This window comes from Argopecten irradians, chromosome 10, assembly GCF_041381155.1.
Source record: "Argopecten irradians isolate NY chromosome 10, Ai_NY, whole genome shotgun sequence".
NCBI lineage: Eukaryota > Metazoa > Mollusca > Bivalvia > Pectinida > Pectinidae > Argopecten > Argopecten irradians.
In genome coordinates, this window is record NC_091143.1 from 15103467 (window position 1) to 15128889 (window position 25423).

Below are 25423 nucleotides of genomic sequence, written 5' to 3' on the forward strand. Positions count from 1 at the left end.
GTATTTTTATTTCCTTTCTTTTTGTATTTGTTTTAGATACTTACGTTATCAGCTTTACGATAATATCAAATTAATCACGGAACTCGAATTGTAAGATATAGTAAGACAATTAACTGTCCTTCCTACATGTAGGTGTTATTACTGAAGGTGAATATTTCATGGCTTTATGATAAGCGATGTTAAATTTAGCTACATGTAGTAAAATTTTGGCGAATAACATACTTAAATATCACTATCCTTGATATTACATAATACGAATCTTCGCGTGGCGAAAAAAATAATAATATAACCAAACAAAAAATTCTTCCTTCGCTAGAACTGAAGGTAAAAATAAAATAAAAATAGTGGTGAAAGTCGTCCGGGAAAGGAACTATTGAGATTTTCTGGCATACATATGTCATGTAAGTTATGCGGATTCTATTCATTTTCCATCTATCTAACCCTTCATACGAACGAAAACAATTAATGAAGAAGAAAGACAATAACTCATGTACGATATATAAGGAATCAAAACGAATATCAAGCTCAAGATATTACCATGAGCTTCAAAACAGTAATCGTCTTTCACATTAAATCTATTTGTGCTAAGTTTTAGCAATACGATATCACACTACATGTATAGCCTCATAAGTCATTGTTGAAATACTGCAGCCGATGGCTTATTTTCAGTGAAATATTGCTTTTATAAAATCCATCATCGTTCTAAAAAACAATAGAATTGTATAATTTCAAAAATCAGTGAAATCGATGAACCCAAAAATTTAACCTCCGCGAAAAATGTCTGGTAAAGTTAACCGCGAAATACTGAGACCGCAACGTTTAAGCGGTATACAGTGAACAATGGCATAAAGACAAAGAGAACGAGCAACGGACATTTGTTTAAGAAGGGAGGCGGTTTACAATCGATATCATTTCCAAATTGCTAGCTTAAAAACCCTATTCAGGCTACCTTAGAAAACACGATTCTAAATGATCGATCGAATTGGACATTTTAATGTTGCTTAAAACTAAAACATCTTTTACTACGAGCAATCAGAAGTGTAAACATGTTCTGTTTAGATCATTTAGGTGATTTCTTAGTAGAATAATGCAATATGTCAATTGCTATCACGGAGATTAATTATATAGAAATGGAGTATAAACAATTTTCTACATGCAATTTTGTATTGATTAGTCATCATCTAATGTTATAGCATTTGATCCATTAGTCATATGACAGTTATGACAATAGCAATATTGTCACGTACGATACAAAACATCACCATTTCTTACGTAAACTTCCTTATATAAAATCGAAATTAATTATTATCACATAGAGTTACTACTAGTATACATGTATAGTCATAAAAGGACATCTATGAAATATGAAATGATTATTATCAATAAAGGTGAATGAACAATTCCAAAGTTAAAGCATCAGACCTTAAAAATTGATTAAGTTTATATTGACGCTGCTAGAAATGAAAATAAATGAATATACATACTTTGAATGTTAAATCATGTGCAAAATAAAGTCATTGTGTTGAAATGTTTACACCGATTAAATATGAAGTCGTTTATTTTTAAACCGATTGAACCAGATACCCTTGTCCTTCAAACTATCAAAATTGGTAGCATAATGCAATATTTACAATATTTGAACATTAAAGGAATCAATTAATGATTTCTCTTTTCCAAGAACATCATCTCTAAAATACAAAATATACCCTTTTGATTTCCAAGTTAACGCTAAAAGACGTGTTATCAGCAAATGCCTCCATATATATGTTGAATGTTCGAATTGTTAGTGTTTTAGAGGCTCTATGGTGAGCGTGTTGTTTCTCTTTGTAATAATTGTTAAACTATAAATATTTTATAGTGTTATCTGACTGAAGCATGCTGTTAAAGACACCAAACACCACACTTCGATCTCTCACATAATATTAACAATTAATCGAATCACTTTATAATTTGCTGGGAAAAAACCTTTCTATGAACCATTAATATATTGATATTGGTCGGGGGCATGATTTCTATGGCAACTGGCTGTGTGATTGATTTCAAGACTGCAGAAATCTGCAGACACATAACATCTCATATCAGTTTTAAACATGTTTCGTGTTCATGGAGCAATGTCATAAAACACCTGGTGGTTCAAATTGTAGCTTGGCTTGGCTAAGATTGTAGCTTGGTTGGTTCAAATTGTTAGGGGTTAGCTTCACATTTAGGATTAATTAACCTCAAATATGCAAAATATTTGATTTGAGAGACTCGTGTGCAGAAACAGATCTATGCTACAGGGGACACATCTTATTTGTCGACCTTGATACGACCACTAACCAGTACATTTACCTTATACATCGCCTACACACACGGTATGGCTTAATACACATTTACGCGCTCCTACTGCTAATACAACAATACGCGAACAGCAATGGATTTGCGGAAACCTGCACATGGCTTGAAAACTATTTGACGAAGATGCTTTTTTCTTCCCTTCTCTAGAATTACAGGAAAGGCAGCAACTTTATAATACCATGCTAAACATCCCGAAATGTCACAATCCAGCAACATTAATTTCCCGGGGGTACTGTAATTATACATATACATTTATCTGCAGTTTGAAGAAGATTGGCTCGTGTTGATTCGATTACAACTTATACAAGACTATACTAGAAATCTGGTCGAGTACTCGATTAAATGAAACCAAATGCAACGTGGAATTTCAATTACAGTCTCCGATATCGCCTACTTAATCATGGAGTTTGTGATGAAATCCGGAATGGCTTATAAACGATGTGTTTCGTGTTTTAAAGAATAATAATTATAGCTGTTTTTTCAACTTAATGTTTGTTCACATTTTAATTAAATTAATTTCAGACAAAAATAAGCCCGAAAGATTTATTTTCATTAAACTATCGACATAACCTTCACAATCAGATTATGCTTGATACATTGAATAGGATTGTCATTTTCCTACATGAACAAAATTTTAAAAAAAATGTACATGTAGAGGTGCTTTAATTGTAAAAACATTGGACACCTTACCACCTTTTTCTGATGTTATGTATCTCAAATGTGACACCCAATACGCTTGCATTATCATTCAGAACATCAGAATGCATATTTAAAACATTCATCCCTGAAATTCCAACATAGACTAATCCAGTCTAGAATAATCTAAATACATTTTCATTTTTGATTGGATTAATCTTGAGCGTTTTGAATTATTTCATTAAATAAGACATTGTTGAGCATCCTGTCGGGTGTATGCGTTAATATATATTTCGGTGCATTAGTACTAAAAAGTAAATAAAATTCCTTGCTGACACCGAGAGTCGAATAGTTTGCGATCACAGTCACCCAAGTATTACAAACTATTGCATAACCCTGATTTAATTTGCGTTAATCTGCGTCATGTTATGATAGGAGTTCTCAAAATAAGGATATGTTGGTTATATAAAACGGGATTTGACGTCAAATACTTGACACTTATAGATATAGTTACGTTTCCTGTGAAGGCGCCGGATTGGCATTTAAAGTGAAATAAAAACATTTTTGTACGTATATACCTACATTGAACGTCAACTTTGATCTCTTTGGACTCATCCTCTGCCACTCCGTTAGATGCGACGCATTCGTATATTCCATCACAGTACCGACTTATGTTGTGTATGAACAGAATTTCACCAGGAGTTCCAATTGCTATGGAAAAGAAGAAAGTATAATTTATCAAGTTTAACGTGAAGTGTACCGATATGCAAAATAATATGTTAAGTAACGCGACATAATTTGGTTAGGTAATTCAATTACGCAAGTTTACGATGTTTTGGTCGTGGGTGTAGAATGGTTATTATGTCCATGAGATTAAACTGCTTGGTTATTAAGTTCTTGGGGATAAAGTTCTAGTTCCGCACATGAGGATTCGTCCGTTTATAAATCAGGACGCGATAACCATATATAAGAAGAGATATTACCTGTACAATGTCCGATACACATTTTTTGTTTCCCCTCTTTGAAGCCCATAACTCGAATGTTTTCAAACTCTATGAAGATCAAATCACGTGATGGTAGTAGGTGCTAACAAACAATTGTAGATACATCTACCAGTCTGCAGACACACATTAGCGCTGCTAAGATAATACGATTTCGACACAAAAACATAAATCTGATTTGTTTGATACAGCAGTACTTCAAGGCCATATTGAAATCTCGTAGACAAATAAACACATTAAAACCAAACACACTGTTTAAACAGTCAGGTTTTGCATGTTCATATCTCACAAAAAGGGCATTACCTAGGATAGTAAAACACCTTAGAGAAAAACTCCAGGTTTTTGGGGGAAGCAAAAACTGATCTTTTTAAACTGGCTCTTAAAACCACGCTTCCGTGCACGTTGTATTGCTGATCGACTATAAATATTGAAGTCATATCATTCCGTGTACGTTGGGTGTCCCTACACGTTAAATACGGATCTATCTAGAGTACCGTATGACAAAGGAATAAATGACAAAGTTTGAATCAGAATTTCGCGATTGATGTTATGCACACACGTACACATTACAAACAAACGAGGGACTGACGTGCGAACTGCAAATATTTGGAGATGTGTATTGCCATTGGTTTCACGACTGCATATTCGACTTAAATGGCTTATATTATATTCGTTTTGATTTTATACGACTATATGCTTTTAAAATCATGGGAAAATAAAATTGGCATAATATGTATTATATTTAATATACGCGATTTGTATGTGCTATATTACCAAATACAGGGATACAGACAGAAGTATTTCTACTTTCCGAAATACACCATAAATCACACGATAAATGCATTGTTGTCAAAACACTACAGTCGTGTGTTGGGCTAGCTTTTAGGATATTTTTTTGTCGCACTTTTCCCTGAAAATGACGGTAATTTATCGACAGTGATGTGTTACCCCTGTATTAAGGCTAGGTGTCGGCCATCCAAGGCAAAGATAACAAGGTGTGGTACTACTCCGGAGGATAATGGAGAGCACCACTTATCGGTGTTAGAACTGTGATACGGTCCCCGCCAGCAGGGGTACCGGCAGGTCGATACATGTGCTTTGTCACAATACCAACCACACCACGGCGGTTTGCTCTGCCTTACTCTCCCATCACTACACCCTTTAAAATCAAAATATCCATAAACACCATTCTGGAAGGACTTTATGGTATTCTGTTAGGTATTTCTGTAATCAATTCTGTTTAATTGGGAACAGATGTAAATTTTAAGCATTGATTCGGTGCGCCTCTCCGTTTCAATGAAAAATGGATAAGCAACTGGGAAATTGCCTTAAAGATTTTGTGGAATCAATAGAAATTACAGTGTTCGTTTTGTGGTTTTCTTTTGTCTAGTTACAACAATGGTCATTTCTTAATGGCGCTCGATGCATACTGAAGAATAATGCAAGGAAGATTTATTTTAGTTTGTTTGTTTGATTACATTAACGTCCTATTAACAGCCTGGGTATTGTAAGGACGACCTCCCGTGTATGCAGTGTGTAGCGTGTGTGAAGTGCGAGGTGCGTGGTTTGGGAGACTGTGGTATGTTCATGTTGATGTAACAGTTGTTGGTTATTTTGTGTTACAGCAATCATAGACCACAAAGTATGAAAAAAAGAGATAAAAACAATAATATAAGTCTGTGTATAACATTGATATGGCAGTTATTGTACAAACTCCTAGTTTCACTCACTATTAAAAATAAGATTCACTAGATAAAAGAGGGATATTTTGAAGCTTCACAGTGATAAGCAAAGAATTCTACATGGAGATAACTAAGGTTCAGCTGCATATTGTATGTTAATAAAAACATTTCCAACCAACTCAACTCCAGCAACACAAATGTCATTTTGAGGAATGGACTCATTTTATGTTGTAACAGGTGTTTACCGGTTACCTTCAAAGCAATACAGTTTAACTAAATGATAAATATTTGGCATAAGTGGTCTAAAACGACAAAGCTACATATCTTTTGACATCTACAATACAGACTGTGGCACATAGCGCCCATGTGATTTCGTTAAGTAGCTACAAACTGCTACTATAACAGGATATCCCACATATGAGTGACCTCGGTATATCTTGAGATGATATAGCCGAATAAATACATGCATCTAAACTTATACTTTAAAAAAAGGTTTCGTAACAAAGCTTTAAAAACACCAAAAAAACTGAACTTGTAAATGTAAATAAGCTTGTCACAAGGCCCCAATGACCATTTAACCTTAGCACGGGAAGGAAATCATTTCAAGATTTACATTGGATAAAGTATGAAATGGTTGTAAAAGTTTTAGTTTGCAAATCGTAATAATTTTAAACTCAAAATAAAGCAAATCATTAACTGGATTACTGTGACCTAATTCTACAAATTTGAGCTATTTTCTGAATATATCACAAACCCTTGCTTTGTAGACAGAAAAAGGCAAATCAATTATCATTTTTACTTAAATATCTTATTTGAAAGGAATTTAATAATATTAATTTTAATTCCTACTTCTTGGCGTTTGACCACTGAGTCCAGAAAATATCAGATGTTCTAAATAGTATGCCCTATAAATTTCACCCTATGGTTTTTTCAGGGAAATATTTTTTTTTATTACTGGGAGGTCACCAATACAAGGAAAATACTAAAAAAAGAACGGGAAGTGCGCGCAAATATACGGGGAGACATACGTATGTATATTATGTCATTGGATAATAAAGTACTGATAATGTATGCAAAAAAATAAAAAAAAAACTCTTCCAACTGGATGACTAAATCCTTGTTATATAACAACTCTGAGCTGTTAATCACTGAAAATGAATGTCAAAATTACACATTTGGTTTTTTACTTAACTGCGTTATCAATCCATTACCATGGTAATATATGTCAACGTTTATCAACACTTTGTATTTGACTCGGTTACTTACTGCTGATGAAATCACACTACATCATGTACCACCTGATCATGTGACCGTCTCCTAAAGGCATTAAAGTGCATGTTTCAACTATAGTAAACATCGCGCGCCAATAATTCATTTCCCTATTAAATCCTATGAAATATTGAAGATATGGAATTTGTCGTTTGTCATACACTAATAAGGTAGTTCCAATGAGGTATACCCCAATCGATATCACCATCGGCATTTTGGACAAATGTCAGCTGGGTAATTGCCCCTATCTTCCAATTGTCCTACCGACATGAAACAGCCAGTGCTATCAATTTTTCGGTGTCGTTTATTTCTCGTCTGCTATATTTGTACATGTATATTTGTATCTTCTGTGCCTCTTACAGGTTGTAGCACCGTGATATATCAAAGTTCTACAGTAACATGACTAATTGCAGCGAATGTTCCGATCGGTATTTATACACAAGTTGATAAATGTTTCATAAAATCACGTGACTATTCAAAAGTACGGATTATTTTGTCACCTACACTTCTATTGGTGCAAATGACTGACCAATCAGATTGCATGTTTCTTAACTTACGTTCTTTTTCCATGGTTGAGGTGTATTTCGTCTGCCGGTACCACCGTATATTCGGGGGTGGGACACCGGACGCATTACAATGTAGTTCCACTGTACTGCCTTCGTTAACGACTTGGTTACCGCTGGACCATTCCTCGTTAATGTCCGGAGCCACTGTAACAAAACAGTAATCACGTTACATTAAATGTTTCTGATTCCAGTCTTCAAAATATGATAGGTAACGATATTTTTTAAATATGTTAATTCTTACGATATATCCGGTTTCGCAACAGTACTAAACTGGGGCATTTAAACAGAGTCAAAAAAATTTGACCAGGTCTCATGTACCGTATATATTGATCAAAGTTGTGCAAAACATTACATCGGATGAAATTTCTAATATGAATTTATTTTCATCTTGCGTAATTTTAATCTAAAATCTCGATAATAAGCTACAGTTCATATTCGTTTTTGGTAGGAAATCCAAGGCTTATTTTCAGGGCCAGCCTTTTTTCAATCCCGTCTAATTTTCGAAGTCATTCATCTTGTAAGGTATGATAGGCTTACTTACGAGACTGGCTTATTTTCGAAACATTCAAATTAAAACAAAAGAAAAAACACATGAGCTTCATGAACAAATTTAGAAAATTATTACAGATATACGTTTGTTTATACATACGCATGCATTTAGGTGTCTGATAAAAACACATAACAATTTGAGAATTCCATATTAAACACCATCATAAAAAGTTGTCTTAGGTTTTAGATAATTTCCATGAAAGGAATCCAAGGCTTACTTTCAAGACCGGCCTATTTTCGATTCAGGCATATCATCGAGATTTTAGGGTGTCTTGTTGCTTTCCAAACCAAATTATATAACCAATCAGGAAATGAGTGCACATATACATTTTTTCGCAACAACACACAAATAATACAAAAAGTATGTTCTAAGATTATCGTGAATCACCTTCGCCGGTAGATATTTCTCTTTCTTATCCGCAACGTAGGTCTATTTATGATATAGCAAGCTAATAAAAAAACTGTAAGAATCTATTTGATAAAACTCTTTAGTAGTTTATGGAATAATGACAACATATTTTTTCTGTTATCCTTGAAGTAACTGACTGATTGCTATTTGACATACCGTCGACCCGCAGATGGACGAACTTGACGCTGACTGGATTGGTATTGACGGTACACTTGTACATCCCTCTATCGTCATATCGAACCTTCCGAATATGTAGATTCCAATCAGGGTCATACGGACGCTCTACTGACATCCGGTCATCGTCCATTAACCGACGATCTCCTTTCGATATCAATATCGTCTTCGGACTCATCCATACTACCTGTTAAAACAAATAAAATATATACGTAAATCTTAACTTTCTTTATATGATGTCAGTTTTCGGTTTTAAAATTCAAACAAAGTTTGTTTCTGAAAATCACAAGTAAACGCGAGACATCACCTGTTATACTCTCGCACAACGTTCTGCTAATTGATACATGAACATGACGTTTGAAATGTAAAATCTGATAAGATTAGTTTCTGATTTTTTGGAAGTGTCATATTTTGAAACATAGGCACATTCATGCATGCCGCAGAATCAAGGAACTGGCATTGACTGACATTTTCTCGGATCTGATTTTTGGTTTTTGTGTTTTGTTTCAATTTGTAAACACATTTTTTTCAGCAGATGTAATGTGTGGTTCTGTATATATTTTTATGCCATATAACGAGATCTGACCTTTATGCTCCTTCTACAATTACGTATCCCTATGTTGCTTCCTCAACTGAAAATATTATTCCGTCACAAAATGAATATATGCATGTTATGTTTCTTGGGCGAAATGACTTCATACATGAAAATGATTCTTATAGCTATTATAACTTTTTTGTCCCATGAAGTTTATCACACACAATTTGGAGGTAGTAAATAACACGGATTGCTAATACGAAAGGACATCAGAAAACGTGTCCCTTAATGCGATGTTTTTGGATTATATATAGAACGAAGTGAGAATAATAATCTATTTTTCAATCAATCGTCACTACAGACAAGCATAAAGGTAAGTCCATACTTTTCGGAAACTCATTTTCCTAATAGATCTATTTTCTAATCATTTGTTATGTAGATTTCAAATATGTAAAGAAAAAATTGGGGTTCGGGGAACACTTTTTTTGTGATATTTGAGCTTGAAATATATTATCTTTGAATTGTGCTAACAGAAAAATGATGATTTTAGGATGAATGTAGCCTCACTCCTGTTGATATTTTGTCTTGAACTTCCAACGATAGAACAAAATACAAAACTATATTGTATTGTTACACAAATTTCGTTATTCCCCAGGACCGTTACTATACATGTACGTAAAACTCAGTTTTGCATATTTTCGCCTCTTAAAATAAACGAATAAGCAAAAAAGCATAAAATAAAAACCAATGTCAATTTCACAAATACCAAAATTACAAAACATCATATATTTTTCAAATATATTAAAGCATGGAGTTATCGATGACATTTTCATAACCCTACCCTCATTTCACTGTTTGCTTATATTGGTTGTATTTGACTATTAAAAAAAGCAACAAACTATTTCACATCATATATTTTTGTGATATAGGACATGGGCTAGGAGGGTCCCGCATGCACCCCCCTAAACTTCCTAACCAATATTTTTCTTAACCATTATGACCCACTGATCACAAATCAAAATGTTAATTTTCATAAATTGGCATGAACTTCCGGTTATGACGTCATCTAGATGGCCGCCATCTCGAATTTCACTAAAAAAATTAAAATAGTCATAACATTGACATTTTTGAACCGAAATAGACAAATAAGGAATCACAACGACCACAATAGAACAACAAATACATATTAGGACTAAATAATCCATTATGTGTAGTTATTTTTACACAGAGGAAAAAAATCGGATTTTAAGCTCAAAAATGGGAATTTTTCAGGAAATTTTTCATATTTGGCTTGAAGCAGTAATAATGTTTCCCAACTACAAACAATCATTCGTAATCAGTTATTTGATTTCTTATCAATCAGTAAAAACAACAACAACAACAAAAATATTAAGAAATGCAAAAGAGAATTACTGTTATACCCTCATTAGGTTTACAAAACATCATCGGGTGCGAATAATGGGCATATGTTAATTTTCGAACTCCAAACCGATGACACTACAGTTTCCTGGTGTATCATATTTTCCTTAAATAGAAAATTGACTACTGACGATTTATAAATAGAAAAAAAATAATGTAAAGTTAAAAGAATATCTAGGTGGGACAAGTCACAGTTTAACATAATCCATTTTCATGTTTGGAATTTTGGAGATTAGCAGCGTCTCAAAAATAATTAATACAGCAAAACACTTACTGATAGCGTGACAAATGTAACCTAAGCTAAGCCTGTGTTTCCGTGGATATCATAAACAGTTTTCAGAACGTTCGTGTCTTTGAAACTGAGCACATTTATTGTTTATTTCCTATGCATAGCATAAGCAAAATGTCAGATGGTTACTACAGTGTCACATATTTTTCACTGGTTCTTAATGATAACCATTATGATTGCGTGATTGCCATTTTTCGCCTTACTAATCTATCCACTGAAGAGACTCGGCGTGTCTGGTAGCTGGTAGTCCAAATCAGAGTAATCGAGATATCAGTATCAAATTCGTCGAAAGCCAGAGCGTCGTCTTAAATGTCGATGAGATGATGTGACACTACATTACCAGTGGTGTTCTAGCCTGTCATCTTTCATGACCCAGTCATGGCCAGGGTTCATATCAGGAACAACATGTTCAGAGATGTTGGATCTCCCTCAGATTCTGAGATATCTTATATGCTGTTTCAGACTTCTCCGGCATAATGGAAATTACACCAGATCCACATTCTTCGAATGGTGGAATTGGTTCTGCCTTGCACATAGCTTCATAATTCGTATGAAGTACCATTCATCCATCTTGTGGACATTCGTGCGACCATAAATGGCACAGGTGATTTCATCGAGGTCATTAATGAGGCCATAAATGTGAAATGTTTTTCATTGGTCTGACTTTTCCCACTCCCTTGTAGGTGCTGGCTGTGTCACATTTGGTGTATGCGTAAAAAGACCATTGAAGACTCTCCAGAAAATAGTTCTTTACAGTGCTTTCCAGACTTGACAAATAGTGGAACCTCATTTATGACCTCAAAAAATCCTCTTGTGCCATCTATGGTCACTGAGGGTTCACACGAATGAGGAATTCTGCTTCATACGAATTAAGGAGAACCAGCTCAACTCTTCGCAGAATGTGGATCTGGTGTCTTTTCCATTATGCCGGGGAAGTCTGGAACAACATATACGATATGTGAACAACTAGGTTGGAAAAAAGAAGAGCTCCCACATTCCTGAAGCCGATGTTTCTTATGTTATCTCTGGCCATGGACGGTTGACACGTTAGAACCACGATGGTAACCAAGTAATGTATTGTCACATCAGCTCATCTATTAGTTGACGCTTTGCTGTAATTATTTATTTTGAGACGCTAATAGGCTACCCAATATCAAACATGAAAATGGATTGTTTTGAAGTCCCACTTTGATATTCAGTCAACTTTAAATTAAATTTTGTTAAGATCACAATCGTCAATAGCCAATGTTATATTCAGGAAATTCTAAAACACCAGGAAACTGTAGTGTCGGTAGTTTGGAAAAAAATAATAATCATATGCCCTGCATAAGCATCCGATGATGTTTTGTAAACCAAATGATAGTATAACAATGATTCTCTTTTGCATTTTTATATTATTTTATATTTATACTACATTTATTATGGTTATTTTGATACCTAATTTGTCTACTTCATTTGAAAAATTCCAATGTTATGACTATTTTTCACTTTTTTGTGAAATTCGAGATGATGGCCACTTTGATGACGTCATAACAGGAACTTTTACAATGTTAACATTGGTTTTTGTTGTTGTTAGTGTTTAAACTAATTGATAAGTGGTCAAAAAACTGATTAGAAATAATAGTTTGCTGATGGAAAATATTTTTGCTGCGTCAAGCCAAATATGAAAAAAATTGCTGATAAATTACCGTTTTTGAGCTAAAATTCCGATTTTTCAATTTCCTGCGTTAAAATCACTGCATATATTGGATTATTTTGTCATGATATGTATTTGTTGTTCTATTGTGGTCATTTTGATACCTCATTTGTCTACTTCGGTTGAAAAATGTCAATGTTATAACTATTTTTATTATTTAGTAAAATTCGAGATGGCGGCCATCTTGATGACGTCATAACCGGAAGTACATCCCAACTTAAGCAATGTCTACATTTTGATTTGTGATCAATGGGTCATACGGGTTCAAAAAATATTGGTTCGGAGGTTTTGGGGGTGGTGCATGTGGGACCCTCCTAGCCCATGGCCTAATATGATATCTGGTGTATGACTGTTTATTTCTATGACTTTCTCCTTATCTTGGGGTTTAAAGAAATCTGTATGCGAGTCCCCTTTTATTATTTCTTACGATCAATATAACTTCTGGTGTTTGAAAAGCCATTGTCTTTTACGACCGGAAATGGGAATCCTAAGATATATCATCTAATTTTCATTTTATTACTTTTATTTGATACACGTAATAAAGATATTAAATGTAGGCAATGTTCACTTGTTCCAAAAAATATCCAAGAAGTGGAATGTCGTAGTGTATCGAAAACCATTCTGGAAGTCGAAACAACCTCCGCAGCTTCCTGTGTAGCGTTAGCGAATGAGCGCAATATTGTTTTGTGTTACAGATACACTTGCTTTAAAAGGTCATTTTATAGCTGTATCGAAATAATTGTTGGCAAACATAGTCTCCCGGAACATAGAGAACTTCACTCGGGCAACATATTGCATATACACATGTTCCTAGTTGAGGCCATCCTTAAATGACCTTAGTTGTTCATAGGACGTTAAACACAGCGAATCACGTGACATATCTTAACTAGGGTTCAAGGGTTCCAAAAATGATTTTTACTTGCTAGGAAAATATACAATCACAATACCACAGAAGCCAATATGCTTTTGTATATAGCAGACACCGCAAGTTACAAAACGTTGAATTGAGATTATAAGAAAAGAAAGTATGGCGCTTTGACGTTGAGATGTTACATGTTAACTACAGGACGATAAATTAAACATAAAACTCTTGCCATTTATTCTCAAATGACACTTATACACTTTTGCATACTTAAGAGTAATCCGCCCTTGCGGGAAAGTATTGCTTCTGAAGTGTTGTGTTTCCGAACGTGAAATCATATTTTTCAAGGGAACAAGGTGAGTGCATGTGCCAAAATTATGACGTAACAATCAATGGATACCTGCAAGAGAAATAACTCTGTTATATGCAACGACGAAATTGGAGATTTGAATAGTTATCAATAATAAAGCAGAATAGTTATCAATTACTAAGTAGAAAATACTCCTCTTCTGGATGATTTGCCTCTAGTTTTTGTATACTTTTAGATTGATAGAAATATTCATGGACGGTGCATGCAATGGATTCCTTTCTGAGACTAGACCTACAGATGGTAGAATGTACCCATATGAACCACGACGCAGTCAACCGTACCAAAACTATACATCAGTAAACATCAGTACAAAAATGTTGTCTAATAATAAGTTCTCCATTTCGTCACTAAGTCAAGACTGACGTGAGTCATTACCAGACAATAACTGTTGGACTGAGTTTTTGTCGTGAACTCCGGGTTTTCTTCAAACGAAAAAAAACCTGGCGCATTATATAATACTTGTTTCCGGGGTTGTTTTTTTTTTACATTAGGCGCAAACAAATAACCAAACAAATGTTTTACCGGTATTGTAAAATGGCACTTTCGAAAAAAAATAACAAGAGCGAATCGTTACTTAAATACACCTTCTTATTAAATATCGTTACATCAACTAAAATTGTACCACCAGTTTTAGTATAATGAAATTAAATTTTGAATAGCAAACTACAATTATGTGGTTTAAAATGGATTCCGAAATGAATTACGATTAAATTGTTTGAACATGATTATTTATTTATTACGGTGTTATTGGAGTCGGTTGTACCGGACGACCTAGTTCAATAATTCATCCACGCAGCAGGCGACGCTCTGCACTTCAAATGTCGTTTTCATCCGCTCACAAAACGTAATCCCCATATGGAAAGATTACGAACAAGTCTCAGACAATTTTGTCACAGGCTATACTGGTACAAACTTATTCAATAATTGGTGAGGGAAAATGATACATAGTAATAACTGCTCTCTTGCCAAAGTATGATAATAACATCAATGCCATCTAAAGAGTTAATAAAATCTAACATTTGTATAGAGTTAATATATATTTCTGTAGGTTCGCCATAACACATGCTATGAAATGTGAATATAGTCCATTGTCTGTTTTTCGTTAATCTTGTATAAAACTTTTATCAATTCATGTAAATATATTATTCTAAATGTACAGGTCGATACTTAAAAAAAACCATTTATTTAGGTATTCATCTATCAAGTCGTCTCACATAAAAGTGACGGTTCGCATTAGGTTTGCAAGGTTATGAAAATAAGGTTACGTTTTTGAAACATGTCTACATCCACAGTAACTGTAAATAAATTACATACTATATAATTGATTTTCACAACATTTATGATTTCGATAAAATTCATTTATAATCATTCTTGTGTGACCAGTTACAGTACCTAGTATGCTCTCTACGTGACGTTATTACAAAATTGCTCTCTAAGATAGATTACTGACAGTTTGGTTAATCTAAAATATTAATTAAATTATTAAGAAAGAAACGCGTACGGTTTTAAAACACTATGTATGTTGTTTGCGGAAAGCTTCAGCAAGGATTTTAATACTGAATAGAGCATTGAAGAGCATAAATGAAAGCTGCCATTTTATTATCATTATTATTTTTCTATTCTCTTTAAGATTTACAGCAAGATTTTGTAATGAAATTCTGTTTTTTTAATCTTGTACTAATATAAAAAGCCGCAGACATATTAAGGATAATTATCGATCTCTCCTTTCAATCTTATGATGCATAAACGTTTTTATGTGCTAGAATGAAGGAATAAAATGCATGACGTATTTTTTGATAGTATGCTTAAGCTACAATTATGAATCTGATGAATCTGAAATTAAACTGAAATTTAAACAGGTTACTATATTTTGCATGAAGTCGACGAAACCATTTTCTTTTGCAAATGGTCTTAAATAACTATCAGAATTACCGTATATTTTACACTAGGCCAGTTTGAGAAAATATAATATCACGTGGCAGTGTATGACGTAAAAGAAAGGGCTGTCTGCCCGCAGACGGAATCAAACATCTGTCCTTGCAAGATATTGGCTCAAACTCCAGACTGGGCGACCTCTCTTGCATGCTGGGTAAAGCCAATTTAGTGTCTGTAATTACATTATCTACTTTGTATACGATTCGTACAGCGTCTTAGGTTGAAATCAAACTTGTTATTTACCTAATCAGCCCATAGACATAGAATGTATTGTCGCGGTAAGATATTCCACAATTTACAATCTAATCCTACTGTAGCTGGTTATTGTCCGATCTTCTTCACTAAAACAGTAATGCCTACTCTTGTTGTAATATCTAAGAATGGGACGACTGGTGTGTCAGCCTATTCTGCCTTGTGTTCGCCGCAGTGTAGGTCAGTAAGATACATGTGGCCTTTCAAAAAATATATAAGTTTATCATTGTCATGACAACCTCTACACACACACTTACCGGACCATACTGAGAAGTTCCGAGTTCCTAGTTAGAAACTCTACAGTAGCACAAGTGGTGAATCCATCTCCCACATTAATACTTAATGTTTCAATTTTCAATTACAATGAAATCAATAATGATATACAGCACATATTAGTTCGACACAGCTATTTGTTTGTTTGAGTTTTACGGCCCATCGACAACTAAGGTCATTTAGGGCCAAACCGACACAGCTAAAATTCTGTGTCGCAGTTAGTATTTAAATATATACAACTGAAGTAATCACAGCGAAGAAAGACACAACTCCAAATTGGCAGCCAACAAGAGAAGTTTAATTTTATGACAACATTTGCATAAATCTTGATTGGAAAAATTCTCTGATGGTGGTTGAGACGTGCAACGAGACTGAACCTTCAGAAGAAAGAATTCTTAAAAATCATTCATAGAAAATATTACCTTAAATCGTATCGAGTTGAACTCTCTAAACCTTAATTAAGCTTGAAAATGACAAAATATGATTTGATACCTTTGTGACCCTCTATTCGTCAATTTTTTAAAACCTCTAATTTAGTGATCACGTTGTGGTATTTCAAACGTTGAGTACACGCCTGATAGAATTAGAATGTTTGCTGTATATTATTTCAGCTACAGTTATTACGATAACAAACTATAATATGCATAAATGCACATGTGTTTTTCCCTCAATATCAGCCATTTTGACCAAAGTTTTCATTGAGCACACCTTTAAGTACTTCTGCTTGATGATGTATCTTTAGTGTCTATATATGATGCTAAAAATTTTAATGTTTTTTCAAGACTGCGTTCTAATGTTTCTAATTAAAAAAACATTTCAAAAATCAACCACTAAATTACCGCTTAATTCAGACACATCTCAAATGGTTACCTTTATAACTAAAACTGCAATTGTTAAAAACTATCAGTGTAATTAAATCAAGTACATGCATGTTTACAATATTTCAAACATCTTAACTTTATTGGTGTACACTTCATTTCAAAACTTGGTGGATTTGGAGCAAAAATAACCCGAATTATTAAATAAAAGCAATAAAACCTTATAATTATATTATTCATCGATGTCATCGACAAATGTTATCCCTTAACTAACCTTATTATTGAGGAAAACAACTAGATTATATGGTCGGTTGTTAAAGTAAGTAAGTAAAACATTGTTCAGTGTTACTATTTATATCTTAGTCCAGTCACTCCTGTGGCCTAACATATCAGTAGATTTGAGTTAATGTCATTATGGAAGTAGATATTTGACTGACTATCCATATTTCCACGTGTAAGCTATTTGTTGATACTAGCGAAAGCGAAACCTTGGATACACCGTTCAATCGTGCAGAACACGCAACCAACTCGGAAATCAATATATGGGAGATACTTAATCATAAAACAATATCAAAGCGTTTTAACGCAATCATAACCTTACCATCACGATGACCTCAAATAGATACATGTAAATCCAGCCGCGAGATTTCACAATTTTCACTTTACACGCTTATAGACACGGTCACTATATATAAAAACACGCAATATCGAGATTACTTATAAATTAAGATAATTTAACGGTTTATTTGGTTATCAGAACTTGCATAGAACTTTCATAGTGATCGGTTAGGGATGTAGTGGTTTTATGTGACTAATGTAAACATCACGATATCGAAACAACCTTGACCCATACTAGTTTTAACGATGCTTTCTCAGTTTTGTCGCTCACAACCGTACTTACTCACACAGCCACTAGTCTTGTCTATAAAGCTGTCCACCAATCCACTCATCTACTAATTTACTGATATAGTATGTCTAAACCATCTACAATGGAACTCGGTTAATACGAACTCGAAGGGACCGAGATAAAACTTCGAGTTATCCTAGTGTTCGAATTAAGCGAGTTCTCTATTAAGTCTACTGACGAGTGCACATGTTTTTTATCATGTCGTAATTTCAGACGGGGTAATGTTTACGTACAAGTTATGAACATGTACTGCAGCTTTACAATTGATTATCGATGATGATTGTTGATACAATATAACTTAGGTTCATTGCTATGTCAACATTAAACAGTTTTTCCATGTTTTTGAAGTTGTAAGCGGCTTTTGAAATTCCGTTTTACGGCATATCTATGAAAAAGAAATCGACATTAGCGGCGATATCGATGTCCAAAAAATCTCAATTCGAGTTATACGAAAATATTATGTATGATTTAGGTCATTCGGACCAAAGAATTACTTCGTATTATCCGGGTTTTTCGAGTTTTCCGAATTCGAAATTTCCGAGTTTGTTCAACAAAGATAGAGAAGGAATTCGGCCGCGACCGGCAAAGTACTTCGTATTAAGTCGGGTTGTCGAATTATCCGAGTTCGTATCAAGCAAGTTCCATTGTATCAATTCACTTCTCTTTCTACTCTTTTACTCACCCAGTCTTTATAATTCATCCATCCATTTACTCTTTTACTTACCCAGTCTCTATAAACAATCCATCCATCTACTCGTTTTCTCACTCAGTCCCCCTAAGCCGTCCATCAATGCACTTCTCTACTCATTTTCTCCAGCTATTTCCTCCTTTACTCACTTTCTCAACCAGTCCAACTAAGCCATCCATCTATTCACTCATCTGCTCATTTTCTTACCCAGTCCCCTTAAGCCTTCCTACAGTTCTCTCCTCTACTTAATTTTCTCACCCAGTCCCACTGAGCCATCCAACAATTCACTCATCTGCTCCTGAACCTAACCGATCATCTCTAATCTATCCCTCATTGCTCCCTTCCTACGACATCTGTTGATTTGTCAACACCCATCCACTGTCTTACCTACACAATATCATCCTCAATGCGATATTCAGGCCTAGTTTCAGTTTATGATACATTCTAACATTTACAAAGGATGTGATTTTTCACCAAGTAACACCCATTAACTGTCTCAGGTAAAAATATCGTCTCACATTACCATTGCAACAAGCAGGTATTTTAAAATATGGTAATGTAGTACGGCACTAGACGGCAATAAATATTGCTCCATGCATGTAATATGTTTGGTTTCATATACGCGGCCATTTTTTTTTTTTTTTTTTTTTTTTTTTTTTTTTTGCATTTGCAATGACCTTTTCTTGCAGAAATACGATGATGCGACAAATAGCAATATATTTGCTCATTGGGCGAGTTTACAGGCACTATCATTGAGACATCATGGTCAGCTTTATCAGTCGCCTTGACTGGTTGTTTACCAGATTATGTACCTTATGACTTTCACGTTATGTGTTGAGTTGTCCCGATGGTATGGTTAAGAAATATCATACATTCACGTTAAGACGTGGTGTCTGCTGTCCTTTCTCCATACATGTATATATCTAACCAAGTAAAAAAGTGATAGAGCAAATGTGAAAGTCTAGAGGATACCAATTACTTGTACTTCGAATATCTACGGCAAATTAAATATATTGAAATCAAATAAACAGCCAAATCGGAGGTATAATCACCAACATTAACGGCATAGCGATATTCTATTAGAGCCACACACACACACACGAATACTTCAAGCGCCGAAAATCACGCAGAGAACTCCAACTAAAAACCAATCTGGAAGCAAAAACTAACATGGTGATTTGACTTCAATCAACCCTCTAACTACCAATGTACGTATCAGCCATCATGCAATTGGGATTAGATTTTACCGCCAAACCAACATACGGGTATGTAATATGGCTACCTCTGCATATCAGTAATTACAGTTCGAGAGAAGAAAACCTCGCAGAGTCTCGCCAGATCTCGCAAGTTGTAATCAGGGTCTAGACCACTCAGTCCGGTATATGGGCGATTAAGGTCAAAAAGGGACAAAACAGTGAATTGGTAACAGTGGAAAAATCTATTAACACCGTATTATGTCCTAAAGTTCCTGCATTCCAATGGATATACATGAATGTCTTCAAGTTTTGGCATGGTTTCTCTTTAGTAATTTGAAAGATATGTGTTAAAAACTATTAGTTTGGTACATAGCATAAGTCATTATTCTCCCATACCTACACGTGTCATACTGCCTGGTGTAGGGCAATACACTAAAGTCACCTGAGGCTGTATTGTATGGCTACCCATGATGTAAAAATATAGGTCTTGTTTTCCATAGTTAATTGTTCTATATAAACTTCAATTGATTACAAAATGTTCGCAACACATCAGAAAATTCATCTATAAACGCTCATCGTCTGTCCATCCATACACATCTCCAAATTAACCTCATGTAGCTGAACAAAAAGTTCGATTATTTCCAACTTACATGTTGGTTCGATTTTTCATTTTTTAATTCAATCATCTACTGAGCTAAGGACAATGACACGATATGACATTAAACTAATTTGCTAAAAGTCAAAATATCATAATTGTTTATTCACTGCCCCACAAAAGGCAATAGAGAGTGAGTTTTTAACATTTCATTATTTTCTTTTGTTTCTTATTGATTGCTTAGCTGTGATTTTGTCTTTATTAATTGACAACCTTTTTATGAATAATGAAATAATATTAACAATTCCTCTTTTCTCTTCCGTCCCGCCGCTTTTTATTTTGATTTTCTATTTTGTTTATGTATTAAATGCTTCAAAAATGCAATCAAAACCCGGAATATACGGAAATCTGAACCAGGAAGTACATATATGTATTATAGTACATTTTATCATCCTACTTAGCTTTGCATAATAGCTCAAAAAACGGTGACATTTAGTCGTTAAATGTATGTTATTGAATCTACAAAATGTATCGGACTTTTATTATCACTTTGATATTTGAAATTATACGAAGATTAAGTCGCTAGAAAATTATGTTCTTAATATTAACTTAATACTGTATCGTTACCTTATTCGCGAGGATTTACTTTTTGGTTTTATTCGTAGTCAACACAATATATTCGAAATTATATACCAGCGGATGGAATGAAAAGAACTATAGCATGTATTGTATACTGCTTTAAGAAAGTGTCAGCGCGCGAATAATTCTCCCCACTAAACTCTAATACGTTCTCTCCGTGAAATTAGACAACGACCATTTCTTCAATAAAGGCTCACGTTTCAGACACGAGAACGTTCATCCATTCCAAAGCAAATGTCAGTGATGATATTTATACCGCGCTGTCAATAATCGAGAGGTTTGTCGACGGCAGAGACAATGCTAAACAATCTCTAATTACAGCATTCTTTTCGAAATAGATATCTTTGCAAAGATTGTAATTTAGACAATTGTTTAATAGTCACACATGTAAATACATTTTCTAATTATTTTCGTTATTAAATCACGTAATTATTAAGGATACCTATTGTGTTATGGTTTTGTATTTCAACATTAACGGTTAATTATTCTGTCATTTCCGTAACACTTTTATAACGTTTTCCGCGTGTAACGTATATATTTTCTTAGTCCCCTGGAATACGTTATAAACGGATTTTCTTTATACTGTGGCTTACCTAAGGTCAAGATTCCTCACTAGCTACAATGTCTTTGTGGTATCATATTTATTCATTTTGCTGCGCATAATTACTATCTCAATTTGTTAATTTTTCTGAAATAATATCTGTTTCAGTTTGATGTACATTTGCTTTTAGTTTTGCGCTGGGTATCACGAGGAAACAACAAAAGCAAAAATATAACCATTTAATAGTATATTTCCAACAATTCCTGTTCCTATTATGTTTCGAAGCTTTCTCCCTGCATCAATGTAAAGAGCTATTCGACAATTTTATATGACCTAGATCCAAACACATACCCCTTTATCATGATAAGTATGTGTGTAATCTAGAAGGACATTGATTTTACGGGACTGGTGCTATTGTCTAGTTCAGATGATTTCAAACCCTGTCACAATATGAGATAGTTTATATGTTGCTACTTTCTCAATTATGATAACCTTCAAGATCTGCGTTATCAAATCATGATGCAGTGTAGCTTGATTACTATATTTTTGTACACAACAATGCAAATAACTGCCACTAAGGATAATCACTATATCTGTGTATCTAATAATCATCAACAAAGACAGATAATTAAAAACACTCAAGCCTGTCTATACAGACCAAGGGACAAAGAAAAGAAAAAAAAATCATAGCAAAGTGGTCGTTTTATGCAAATTATTTTTATAAAGTGGCAGTCGCTAAGGGAGGTTTACCGTACCTCATATTGGATCAGGGTTAAATAAGGTGACACACGGCTAGGGATTTCTAAAAGACAGCCTTTTCTTTCATACCTATGGGTGTAATACTGGCTGGTCTAGGGCAATACACTCATGTCGTCTGAGGCTGTAGTGCATGGCTAAGCATGCAATAAAGCCTCGTGACGTCACGGCGTCAACAAAATTTTTATTTCCTTGGTAAAATTTTAACATTTTTTTTTCACAAATTTGACTGGTTTTACTATAAAAGATGCAAAAATAGAATTTGTGGTGAAAAAATCACGTAATTTTTCATGTATAAAAAATCGGCTTTCAGTCGTGGATTTTTTTCGAATTTATTTCGAAATAGCGGGATATTACAGTTGTAAAATTGCAATAAAACGTCGAAGTATGAAAGAAAACTACTCTTTCATAAATGGATATGAAGGATAGGGATATTCTACCCTCGGGATCACAAAATGTTGCAAAACCCTCAGCAAGCCTCGGGTTTTACTACATTTTGTGACCCTCTGGTAGAATATCCCTATCCTTCATATCCAGTTATGAATGAGTCTTATATTATCATAGTCCTTCAATAAGTTTTATTGTGTTCTTTTCAAATCAGGTTTTGACGTCTTTGTGTTTCCATTAGAATATTAATACAATTTAAAGTATCAGTCAGGCTATTATTTACGTACTCGCAACCTATTTTTGGTATGTAAATAAACTGAAATAAAACGACGTGTTTTCCTTGGATCGTTTTCGTGTTATACTTAACACATTATTAAATCAATCAGTACCAAATTTACTCAACAAAATGAATCAAACTGAAAACCCCGTATCAAGTAATCCGCCGAAAGAACATAGCCTATTCGTCATCGCGACGAAATAAGTAAAAGAACTTCCCCCATATCAGATTTTAATGACATTTCAGAAAATAATTTGGTTTAAAGAATTAATCAAGATATTAGCAAGCCCGCATATGGTATGAAATATGACTGGAAGAATCTAGTAGATTTAAGACTATGAGTGCAATACATGGTACCATAGTGGATTTTGTTGGCGCCTCGTATAGCGCCTGTTAAAGCGCCCGGCCTTGGTAAGGCGCCTCTGCCTACACCTCCAAGAGTAGCACACAACCAATCATTTACAGCCAGCCGATTCACGTATGACTTTGGTTGACTTTGGGGCTCACTTTTAACACATATTTTTACTTAAGTATCGTATATGATAGTTAATCATATACAATAACGGTACTTATTGTGCAATAGGGAAAGCAGGTGTACATGTAACTTCCATTACCCTCTAGACAGAACGCCATGTGTTGGAAACACACTATTAATAGTGTCATCAGTCCAGTTCCTGTAGGTCATGCATATGGTAAGACTTATCATTTTGTGTGTTTAAATTTGGAAATAAAAACTCTGCTATTGTCTTTGACTTCAATTTCAGTATAATCTTTCATTAACACGTTTATTTCATTTTTAGATCTTCCATTTTCATTAAACACATATTATAACCATGCCTCAATGGTCAAGGTGACCATAGTAGAAGAGGAGGTTTAGAGGTATTACCAGAGTGAACCAACTTCACACAATAAGCATGCTATTCAAAGTTTAACCGCCATCTTGTAATTACATTGTATATTCATTACTAATTTATTTTTAAACATATAACTGAACACACACATTTAACAAAACGACAAAGGTTTTGCAATGTGCATATAAAATAATCGTTTTAAAATCCAGTTTTTTTAATTCTATTTTCCATGTGAAATGTTAAATCAACATTTATACAATAATGAAAAGGCCATAACATTTTAAAGACATGCATATATCTGATTATAGTGAAAAATCAAATTTGAAAGTCTGTGTGAATTTTAATGATTTGTGTTTTAATGGATTTTGATTAAATTGATGTCAATGAATATGAGATCGCTATAAATTAAATATGGAAAATATATTGATTAAAGCTTTTTAAAATTAAATAAGTTTAAAGAAAATCGGTGTGATGAATAACATTATGTTGGCAAAACTAGATACAATGTAATGGAGTCTTTAATGAGGTCTCTCAAATATATCAATTGAATAGCAGACTTTTTGTAATCACGTTTTATATTTTTTTTTTAAATACCTCTGTCAGTTATAAGACTACTACCACGTGTGTACTTTTCTGTGATTTTATATTGACATCGGTAAGGTTTTAAGAAATATAAATACTTGGTGAAAGCCTGCTAAATTGTTGAATTTCTTACGAATGGTCTTTTGAAATGTCACTGTTCTTCTTCTTGACATTTAAATGGGATTATATTAACACCTAGTGAATCAGTCCCTCACGTACTGTACAGAGCGCCCCTATAGGTCAGCCATTTCAATCGTCAGTACCTGTACATTGTGAAACTAATTTGATATGGTAAAGTTTGATCTTCTGCAGTGTGCCTTTCGTGCAACAGGGGAATCATTTGTTGAATACCACTCGCAATATATTAGCCGTATCCAGGGACACCTCTGAGAATATCGGATTAAAGTTTTTTTGAGATATCCAAACAAGAAACACCGATATTTGCTATCAAAACGAGAGGATATCGTCTTGGGTCATCAAACATATTATAAAGTTTTAAACACCTTATATTAATTGCTAACCATATTTGAACACAAACGTGATTCAATACTTTTACTGATATTTACAGACAATACCTAAAAATATTTTCCATCCCTAGCCCAAGCTTAAGATGCTCCACCTGTGACAAATATTATTTTTCTATCAAAACAATATCAGACGATTTAGTTACAAAATTTTTACTTATTTTACATCATTACCATGACTGGGAAATTTTAGCTTCTTAATTTTAGCTTCTTATTTTACTTCAAGATAAAAAATATAAAAATAATTGATTGCATCCCGAAAAAATTCCTTGACACTATGTCTTATATTGAATGAGGTTCTGATTGCGCAAAATAAAATATTTTATGTTATTTTTTTGTATTAATTAGACATATATATATACGATTAACCATCAAATATTGTTCAAAGGATGCGTATCGTTTATACTC

The 25423-nt window shown here is 34.0% G+C and overlaps 1 protein-coding gene across 2 annotated transcripts in view; it reads right to left on the reverse strand.

Moving 5' to 3' along the window:
- LOC138333212 (opioid-binding protein/cell adhesion molecule-like) overlaps window positions 1–25423 on the reverse strand; it is a 140297-nt gene that overhangs the window by 12736 nt on the left and 102138 nt on the right. For both annotated transcript variants that reach the window (XM_069281427.1, XM_069281426.1), the window contains exons 4-6: window positions 8606–8810; window positions 7483–7635; window positions 3556–3684 (exon numbers count right to left, since the gene is read on the reverse strand). In XM_069281427.1, the coding sequence (XP_069137528.1) occupies window positions 3556–3684; window positions 7483–7635; window positions 8606–8810 (487 nt within the window). The remainder of the gene's footprint in view (window positions 1–3555; window positions 3685–7482; window positions 7636–8605; window positions 8811–25423) is intronic.